The 11005-nt window shown below is 35.6% G+C and overlaps 1 protein-coding gene across 10 annotated transcripts in view; it reads right to left on the bottom strand.

Annotated features, from left to right (window-relative positions):
* LOC106463774 (golgin subfamily A member 1-like) overlaps positions 1-11005 on the bottom strand; it is a 109678-nt gene that overhangs the window by 41300 nt on the left and 57373 nt on the right. For all 10 annotated transcript variants that reach the window (XM_022391366.1, XM_022391365.1, XM_022391364.1 and 7 more), the window contains 2 exons: positions 7836-7994; positions 542-694 (listed from right to left, as the gene is read on the bottom strand). In XM_022391366.1, coding sequence (XP_022247074.1) covers positions 542-694; positions 7836-7994 — 312 coding nt within the window. The remainder of the gene's footprint in view (positions 1-541; positions 695-7835; positions 7995-11005) is intronic.

Here is an 11005-nt window from a genome sequence, read left to right as displayed (position 1 = left end):
ATCAAACAGCCCCCCCCAACCCTGAACAACATGCAGTCTTCATTTAAATTATACATTTTTTAATATGTTCATATTACTGATTTTTCGTTTTTTTTTCGTTGTGTTTTATTGCTGTAGTTTCTCCCCATGATTACTGTTTAGTGTTTTATTTGTTTAATTATCGTTATATTTAGCAACTGTACTTTGACAATGTGTAAAGACTTATGTAAATTCATTTTATTCTGCTTTAGATACTGAAGATGGAAGTTGATAGAATTCTGAAACGTTTATCCATGTCCCCTTTTTGTCAATAAATAATGTTGTAAATCATAAGTATCATAATTTAGTTTATTATCAAACTTTGTTTTCCTTCGAACACATCAATTGCAAATATGCATATTTATGTGGATACACATATTTTCTTAAGTACTATATTTCATGTTTTAGTACAAAGTATGCTGTTGGCAGGAAATAAAAAACACAGGAGACCTATGAAGATGACTAACACAACTAGTCAAGCACAGTGAGTTCCTATATTCTATCAAATACTAAGAAATATTACTATTCTCCTATGTGCTTCATCATTTTCTTTCTCTCTTTCTTCCATTGTCTTTGAAAGGTCAGATTCTAACTGTGAGATCAGACTGTTTAATTCCTGTTGTTTTATCTGGGACTCTAATATTATCTTCTTGACTTCTTCTTCATTCTGGATTCTCTGCAGAAACATAACAAAAACATGAATCTTATATGTCTGTTTTTTGGTGTCAATTAAAAAAGGGAACAAAATACCTTAGAGCTAGATAAACTTATACAAAAGAGCTTAATTTTTTGATATAATTAGATTTCTTATTTGTTTAAATTGGTTTTTTGATACAGAAAATAAAACTGTTTGTCTGATGTCTATTCTGCTGAATAAAAGGTTCAACCTTCTGCTTACTAGTTCAGTCAATTAAATTTATTTGAAGACTGTCAATAAAAATCATTTCTATATATACAATTGTTATAAAATTTAAACTAAAGTTTTAACTTTATATCAGCAATTATTTATTAGTATGAAACTAGTTTGAAAACATTTAAACATTATGTAAATCCACAGTTCATTATGGAGATCAGTTAACTAACAAAATATAAAACCAGAAAAAAACTACCATTTACCTCAATTTGTTTTTATAAAAATACACATTTTTAAAGATAATCAGCATACTTTGCATTTTGTATAGGTTTTAATGTACCAAGTTTTTAGTTGTATAAAACAGAAAACAAAGCTTCATTGTTATTGGAATAAAATTAGTTGTCCTTTGCACAAGTTCTTCAATATAATAAATTATAACAAGTATGTATGTATGTATATCTGGCTACTGCACAATACTTTTGTCAAAATTATATTTTAATTGCAAATGGCATGAAAATAAAACAATATTTATGTTACTAGCAACATATAACCATATTTCAGGAGGAAAAAAAAGGGCACAAGGATAAGCACAATATTTGTTTATGAGAATTATATTTTAATTGTAAATAGCATGAAAATAAAACAAAATCCCTATTATTAGTGACATATGATCCTATTTCAGGAAAAAAAAAAGCATAAGGATAAGCTTGCAGAAATTTTCAGCAATTACCTCATCTCACATAAATAGTTTTTTTTGTTCAATGCTGCCCTCTATATGCAAAATAATTTTTTTGCATGCCAGAAACCTTGAGCTTCCACATACCTTACGATCGACTGATTCACATGCATCTTGCATGGAAATGATCATGAGACAAACTTCCATCAATAAGAGTGTGACACTCTCCTTACATGTGACTCCCTCTATTAAATTCTACCAAACTATCACTTTAAGTTTTGGCAGAAATATATTTTTCAGTATAGAAAAATTATAACTTCCGATACAATGCATTACCTCTTCTCACATAAATAACTAGAATCCCAAATTGAATAGGTGGAGAACCAACATCCACGCAAGGGTATGATGAGGATCATACCATTGGTAAGTCAACTACAATACAAAACCTGGCCACTGGGAACTGACATCCATGTGGGGGTAGAAAAGAGGATCAAACTACTGGCAAGTCAACTACAATCCAAAACCAAGGCCACTAAGAACAGACATCCACGTGGGGGTAGGGAAGAGGATCATACCGGTAGCAGGTGAATTACAATCCAAAACCAGCCATCTAGCAGAGGTAAGAAAGAGGATCATACCAATTTCACCTCAAGCTCATCATACTGGAGAGAATCTCATACCCCCGATCTATGAATGAGTAACATGACAACAATGTGAGAAATTGATTGATTGATCCAGGAACCTGACATCCGGTATTGTAAAGATGCCTTTGTAATGTAAACTATCTCACTCAAAAACAAACTGACAGGAACTGCCCCTAGCCCAATAACATCCTCGGTATAATAAAATAATCTAGGGATAGTGTAAGAGGAAGAACGGTATTAATCTGCAAGTACCTCCATCGTGACCCACACATGGATGGAAGAACAAAAGTGAGGACTTATGAGGATGAGGTATCCCAATCAAAGGGGTGAACTGCAACTTTGACAGCTCACTCCAATTATACATAGTGTAGGACATCTCATCATCTACACCAGCAGCACACAACCGTCTTATGCTCAACTGAATGGTTTTATCATTTTATGTATATTTTATCATTATCACATTTAGGAACTGGAAAGTGGTAAGGACTCCCATACTCCACTGGAAGAAAAAGGGGGTAGAAATTGCAGCAGAGAGTCTAGAGGAATGACAACACCTGAGACAGTGCAACGGGTGACCACGAAAACCCTATTTTGAAAAGCAGCCCACACCCCATATATTCAATCTAAAGCAAAGTAGGGATGGACAGCTATCCTCTTCTGCTTTACCTATGAAAGTGAGTATGGTTCGGCATGGGCATATTAATGAAGCAAATATATCACAAGGACAAACCTACAAGCAGTTTTGTGGAACAGTTTTGTGTGCATTTAGTGGCCATGGAAATTATAATTTTTAATTCATCATGGCCTTACAGCACAGATTTGACTATTTTTAAGTATACCTGGTCAGGCACCACTCACCACAAACTAGGATCCAGACAGAGTAAAAAATAAAAAAATGGAAAAGCCCCTGAAGAAGAAGAGATATAGATATAAAAGATAACTTACCCAGTCACAATCTCCCTGAATTCTGAAGAATAGATAAAGGCAAAAGACAATAACCCAAAGATGAAGATACAGTGTTCCTATGCAGATAGTGAGATATGAATGTATGTGGAGTAATTCACATACCTGAATGAAGAATCCCCTCCTAGGATCAATGGAGATGAGATGCCAGAGAAAAGGTAAGGTGCCTGATCTGATGAGAAGACATCTGGAACAAAGTACGGAAAGAAGACAAGGAAGAATAAGCCAATCAAATTAAAAGCTGGACCCAATTGGTCAGGGTGGAAGGGGAAAGGTCACGAACAGAGGATGTCTGCCAAGGAATGAAAAGGTGGAAGGAAGCTGTGCGAGCAACATAACAACAAAGAGTATAGACAGGATATAGTAGCATATCTGGATCTGTCCAAAGATAAAGGTGGGAAATGGAAGGAAGGAAAATCAGCATGAAGAAAGAATTATTCTCTTCTGCCATTGAAGTTTTGGGGAGGAAAAATCAAGCCGGATAAAGGAGAATATATGTGGAATGATATAGAGCATGTGAAACTTCAATGGCAAATAAATCCGACCTACAACATCCACAGGCTAAGATGAGAAGGTAATAAGTCTTAAGGGATAAGTGGAAAAATCGAGCATGAGGACAGCAGTTCAAACAGAGGCATCGAGGAACCACATTGACATTTAATCTGGAAGGACAGCATGCCAAGGAGGATGACTAATCTGGAAGGAATACAACAAGAGAGAAAGGGTAGGAGAGGTAAAACCTTTATGGTATGGGGAAAAACAAAAAGTGCAGGATAAGGCAGCCCAATAACCCACAATCAAGGAGACAATAGACCCCTGATCAAAGAGCCAAGTGAGGAACTCCATAATATGAGGAACTGTGGGTTTAGCAGGTGAAAACCCTGGAACCAAAGACAAACAGTGGAAAATGTCCACATACATTGATAAACATCCCTAGAGGAAGGGTGAGTGGAACAAGCTAAAAAAAAAAGAAGCTAATTTTCGGGACAAACCAGATCTCCTCATCAGGGACTGGAAAGAAACCAAGCATGAAGACAAAGGACAGGAAGAGCTGGATGAAATGCCAGTGACCGAGGTTGACATAGAAGGGATGGAGTAAGAGGAAGAGGTAATGGCAGAGCAGATTGGAGCAGCCTTGGGAACCATGGTTGTACTGGCCAGTAAGGAGCAATCAGAAGGACTTGACACTGAGTGGCATGGATGGCCGAGATCACCTTGTGAAGAAAACGGATGGGAGGATAAACGTACAAGTATTTGTTGTTCCAATCTTGACTGAAAGCATTGACAGCCAGAGCAAGAGGATGAGGAATCAGAGGTAATTCGGTATTGAGAGCCATGGCAAACACATCCACTGAAGCCATAGCAACCAGAAAACAAGATGATTGAGAGACCACTCCGTTGGATAAACTTTGTCTGGACAGCAAAGAAGATCTCAACAAGATTGAATGCATCCGGAACATGGCTTGATATGAATACTGAGAATGTGGGCCCAAACAATAAGATCCAAAGTCTGACCACAAAGGGAAGGAGAATGGGTGCCACTTTGGTGATTGAGATAAGCCACCACTGTAGAATTGCTGGAATGGATCATGACCAGACAATTCCTGACAAGATGAAGAAAATGATTCAAGGCACAATGTACAAACAGAAGCTCCAGGATGTTTATATGGTAAAAGCTATCAGTCGGAGACCACTGACCTGAAGCTTCATGCTGATCGACCCAATGCCCCCAGCCCTGAAGGGAAGTGGCCATGAAGATATGTAAATCTGGACGAGGGGATGGAAGATGAACATCTGCTGACGTGTAAGCCTTGTCCAACCACCAATGCATATTGTCTACAGGGGAAGCAGAAAACGATATAAGAGTCTCCAAAGGATCACATGCAAGATTACATTTGTCGTGCAGATTCCACTGAAGAGACTACATATGTGCTTGATCACCTGACAAAACGTACGGGGCCAAAGCAGGCCTAAGGGCAGGGTGCAAAACTGATAAACTACCCAGTGATGAATGAACTGAAGATAACATCTCGACAGACGAGATATCAGGATATGCAGGTAAGCATTTGTGACATCTACCTTGGTCCATCCACAAACCCACAGAAAAAGCCTACTGGAGGGTGAATCAGGGTATAACTGAAAAGTGACTGAGGTGGGTCAAATCGATCAAAGGCCAGCAATCTCTGGTTTTCTTGGGTTCTACAAACAGCCTGGAATAAAAAACTGGAAAAGAAGATCTTGTATTACCTCGGACAGCTGCTAACTGGTGGTAGGGTCCTGAGGCAATGGAAATGAAATGGGTATTTGAGATAATGGAGAAGGGTAAAAAATAAAAACCCAAATAACCCATAGATCTGTGGCAAAAAGTCACCAAAGGGGGAACAAAAGTGAACCCCCACTGGGTAGTCACAGGTACTGTTGGCAACATGTCCATCTATGTTGAATAAAATGACAAGATGAGGAACCCCTGGAAGGAAGAACAGGTACAGCCTGAGAAGGAGCTGGATGGGAAACAGTAATAAGGGCAAGTCTAGGCTCCGAATGCGACAAACGATCCACCAAAGAAGAAAGGGTAGTGTGCTGTCTCAATGACTCCAAACAGTATTCAGAAATCTCAGAAATATTACTAAAAACATACTGCTGAAGAAAAGGGGCCGTATATTAAGTCCTAGAGATAAGAAAGCAGTAAATGAACCTAAAACAAGAATGCGTTCCTTCCCAGGAGATTCCAACAACAGAGAAACGACATGTGTAAGGATAGAGCTGAAGAAGACAAACTTGCCAATCTGAAGGTAATCAGGGAAAGGCAATCCCTTGAAAAGTCCTCAGGATCTCTGTGGATCACCTCAAAAAGAAAATGGATGGTAGAAACATTCTGTAGGCGAGTTGATAGGGTATGATGAAGGAGAGAAACTGGGCATGGGATAAATGAACAGGATGATCAGGGTCTGCCCCCCACATGGGCAAAATCGATTCTAACTGTTGAGAGTCAAAAAACAGACATTCAAAATGATGGCAAGTCAAGGCAAACTGATCCAAAGCCTATAGAGGGTGAGGTGTGCTGCCACCCTCAACCATCTGAGTAACAAAATGCTCAGTATAAACCCTAATATCCAGGGAAGGGGGGAAACCAAATACTGATAGTAGGAGGTATCCCGTAACAAAGAAGGACAGGGATCATAAGAATCAGGGAAATTGATAAAACAGAACATACCTGAGAAATCATGTCTAAAAATCCCATGTTAAGCCTAGTTGATTCCGCAGTAGGGGCATAGGATTACATGGCAAAATCAGGTGGCTGAAAAAAGCTGTCAAGATTCTCGTCGACCCTAACAGGTTCATCATGCTCAGGAGGAATAGGGGAAAGATCAGGAGAAGCAGGTTGACTCATATAACAATCAATCTCACGGTGGATGATAGCCAATAAATCTAAAGACGAGACACCCCCACTAGTATCCTGTGTGAGTGTGCTAGTAGAAGGTATGATATTCGAAGTGGTAACCTGAACTTTGGAATTCATTATGTAAAACTGAAAATCAAACACAAGAGTTAGAAGAAAAAGAAAAAAAATATATATGAAAAACTGGGAAAATATGTTATCTGAAAAATCATTTACTGTTGAAAAAAAAATTCACTTCAGAATAATAACTAAAAAAAAATCATAAAGTTGATTAATTTCCAAGAGTGCAAAAAAACCCTATCTTGACACAAGTACTGCTAAACGAGAAGTGATAGTTTGGTAGAATCGAAAAGTGGGAGTCACATGTATCAAGAGAGTGTCACACTATTATTGGTAGAGGGTTGTTGCATGATGATTTGCATGCGAGACGCATGTGAATCAATCGATTGTAAAGTACATGGGAGCTCAAGGCTTGTGGCAAGTGAAAAATTGTTTTTGCATATAGAAGGCAGTACCAAATGAGAACAGCTATTTATGTGAGAGAAGGTATTGTACCCTATCAGAATTTGAAGATTTCCTGCTGGCTTGCTCAGTTACTTTTATTTTAAAAAATCACAAGCATTTCATTGCAATAAATGATGATTAACAGTCATTTGCGAATGTGCTGTCAGTTGCAGCTACTAGAGAATGATGCAAATCTTGTTTTGAGAATTTAGTGTTTGCATGAGGTTATTTCATTGTAACCAGCTATTCCCATTTGGTAAAGCTATGAGAGGAATATTTATTGGTCAACTTACATTGTTAGGGGATGTATAGGTCACTGACTAGTCCAGCCAAGCTTTCTTAAGTTACAGGTTTAGTCTGACTTATGCATAATGGAGATTGACATAGGCTGCAAAACTGTTTTAAAACTGAACTGGGATATTGACGAGTTTCATGCAAGTACATCTGGTTTCAAATGAATTGCCAGCTTGGTACTGAATTGATAAAAAAAAGGAATTGCTTTTCTGTGGTGAGTGCTAGCTAAAGTCTAGCAAAGGGCATAAGTAAAAGATGTGAACAAAAACATACATCTTTCCTTTAGGTTTGCATACAGGAAAATTGATAAAAAAACAAAACTAGCTAATTTTGATGCACAGAACTAGAATGAAAAAGTGAATGCAGTTTTAATATTCATATGCAACCATCTCATAGTTTTGCAATTATATTTTTGTGTATTTATTTTACATGACTGAGATACAAGATTTAACTTAGTAAACTATGAAATACAGACATGTTTACCAGTCTTGCCAGTGTTTGATCTTTTTCTTGTACTTTTTCATCAAGGCTCCACACTTCTTCTTCTTTTTCTTTTAGTTTCTGTTGAAATTCACAGACTTGTTTTTCTAGCTTTGTACATTCTTCACTGTCTTCTCCCATTTTCTTATTGAGATGGAATATCTATTGATTCAAAAACAAATTTTTAAAGTATAAAATTCCTTGCAAATAACTAAGTCACTGCTAATCTAGTACTACATACACCTAACTTCAGCACTATTTAGCTGTCATTAAAATGCAAGCTTCTTATTCTGTTGCATCATGGATGCACAATTTCTTTAAATCAAGCCATAAGAATCTGCTATAAAGAGTCAATTAACACAGTATTCCAAGATAATTCTTAAATATGTTCAACAACAAATCATGGTGATCATAAAAGTATTTTGTTTCATCACAAAAGCACTTTCTCCTTTATGATACCTGTAATTGGTAACCATATGATTTGTAAACAGTCTATTTTTCCACATGTTATTCAACAACAGTCTTTAGTGGTCAGCATGCTTACTTAAGAATGCTAGTTTTGCAGAAGTAATATTTCCCGAGTGTAAATAATAAGTTAATTTATAGACAATACTTCAATAATTAGCAAACATTATGTACTTGATGATAAATGGATATACTTCATGAGTCTTATTCTATTAAAATTATAAAATTTTGTTAGAAATTGAAATATTTTTCATCACTACATTAGATATATTAAAGGAATTTATAAACACTGTATGTTTCTAAATTTCAATTTCCATATTTACAACAATGGTGGTTGTTTAACAACTAAACCAGAACAGTGGTGTTCAAGCCTCTGGATATGCATAGGTCAAAGTGTGAATGTCATGGCCCTTTTTATAGAATTACATTCAAAACTTAATTTAAGTACTTTATTAACATTGACTATCAATTAAAAAATATATATATATATATTTAAATAAGTACTCAATCTTAACTTCTCTGTAACATGACACTATGTTTGTTCTGAACTGGCCATCGTACTACCTATTATGATGTCCTGATTTTAACATAAGTTACTTATTTATAGTATAGAGATTACTAACACATAATCTAAATAATATATCCTCCAGTATTCTTACTTTAAAGAGATATAAAGTAGATTCACATACCACATCCTCTTGCTATATACTGCCCTTTAAAAAAATGTCAACTGCTATTGGATTATTTATAATCAGTACAAAGAAAAAGATTTCAATTCACTGATTTCTATATAAGGCTACCTCATTCTCATGATAGGTTTTGAATTTTTCAGCTTACAGATTCATTGTCACCATCCCAAAGGTCACTTTGACAAAGGTAAGAGAAAATAGCTTTAAGTCCAGGGCTCGATTTTATTGGTCACCCAAGACGACTAAAAACTTTCTTGGATGATCAACTTAATAAGTAAGTTAACTCAAAACGAAACTATTACCACATACATGTATATGAGCGAGCATGAATTTGCAATGAAAACAAAAGCTGATAACATGAATACTTAGTTAGCTTAATTTCTTGTAACGATGCTTAGGACAATAAATGTAACGTGGCTGTCTCAATTTCTTATTGATAAATCTTCAGTAGAAAGAAAATAATCAAATTTACAAAATCAACTTCAGAATTTTCATCTTTAATCATTGCAGTTGAAACACTGACTCTCCTTTCGATTACACACGCATAGGTGGGAAAATGCACAAGTTAGACCAAACATAATAATGATAACCGCAAACAAAAGTTTATGAAAGTTTTGATCAGTAGGAAACAGAATAACAATAAATAGAATAAGGCTAGCTTTGCCTCTATCCAGGTCAATACAAACCATGAATGATAATACATATCAGCAATGTGTGTACATGTGCAGTGCTCAGGCATTGTGTATGTATTATGGTATGGCAATAAGTGTGAAAGTTCCAATGCAAGTCTAGTGTTACTACAGGCTGTACTTTACTGTACTTGGTGGGCAGGCCAAGCTGGTTAGAATGAAAACATTGAACATGATTGGTCAAGGTTACTGTTCTGTTTAAAAGTTTTACAGGTCGTTGACTGTTTGTTTCCTTAACCCTATCACCCCGCATACCCTTTACTGCTCATGACACAAGGTTTTAATCTTACATTCAGAATTTTATTAAACCACTTTTTATCTATGTTACACCAATTAGAATAGCATAAAATCTTAGCTAATAATCTATATTTTAATAGTATATAAGTTTTAAGATCTTAATTAAAAAAATCCTGAATTTCCACTAGTGTGAGCCACATGACACGTTTTTTCTTAGCATATCACATTCCTATTTTATCCACCACCCCTTAAAAAGTATGAAATCAAGCATAAATTACTCTCCATAAAATCATTAGTGCTCAGACAAACCACAATTTTTTATAGTCTTCAGTTTTTGTTTGGTTACAGAGCTATCCAATAGAAAATCAGACCCCTCCTGCCACATCCTCTCTTTCACAATTCTTTGATAGTTCTCTCTTACGTTTCAATATATATATATTACTTATAACCAATAGAAAAAGTCAAGGTTTTCATCTATCAAATAATGCATTGTGTAACATTGTATTCTGAACAGAACATCGTCAATTTCACCAACAGTACAAAATTGGTTCCCACGGGAAAGTTAACGACTAGCTTGGATGAATTTATAATGGCTCTTATCGCATAGTTTGATAGCCAGGCAAATTTTGATAGGTAAGAGAGTTTGCCTACTTTTTGCATGTTATTAGTCTATATTCTTTGGTGAATTATTAAATTAAATAAAAACTATTAAGTGCCTTATTATAGTTACTATAAAAAATCAGGCTTAACTGTCCTCCACAGTCGAGGGCAAGAAAAAAGAAGATTGGGTAAGTACTTTATTTTTTGTTTTTCATATATATATATATATTCTTTATTTATTATTATAAACATAAATAAAATCTAAAAATATGGATCTTTTTAAGTTATTTAAGACTAAATTAGGTAAAATAAGTAATAATAAAATAATATAATTAAAATGGTTCACGAGGCATGCATGCGAGCAGCTCATGGATAATGCAATTTGATACCATAACATGAGCTGCACGTTCCCTGAGTGATTTACAACTTATAATGGCACAAATAGTAGTTAGACATGGTTCAAAGGGAAATAAAATTTAACTATAAATAGATG

Source organism: Limulus polyphemus, unplaced genomic scaffold (genome assembly GCF_000517525.1).
Source record: "Limulus polyphemus unplaced genomic scaffold, Limulus_polyphemus-2.1.2 Scaffold1479, whole genome shotgun sequence".
Taxonomy (NCBI): domain Eukaryota; kingdom Metazoa; phylum Arthropoda; class Merostomata; order Xiphosura; family Limulidae; genus Limulus; species Limulus polyphemus.
The sequence above is the reverse complement of the archived record's forward strand: the minus strand, read 5'-3'. Positions and strand labels throughout refer to the sequence as shown.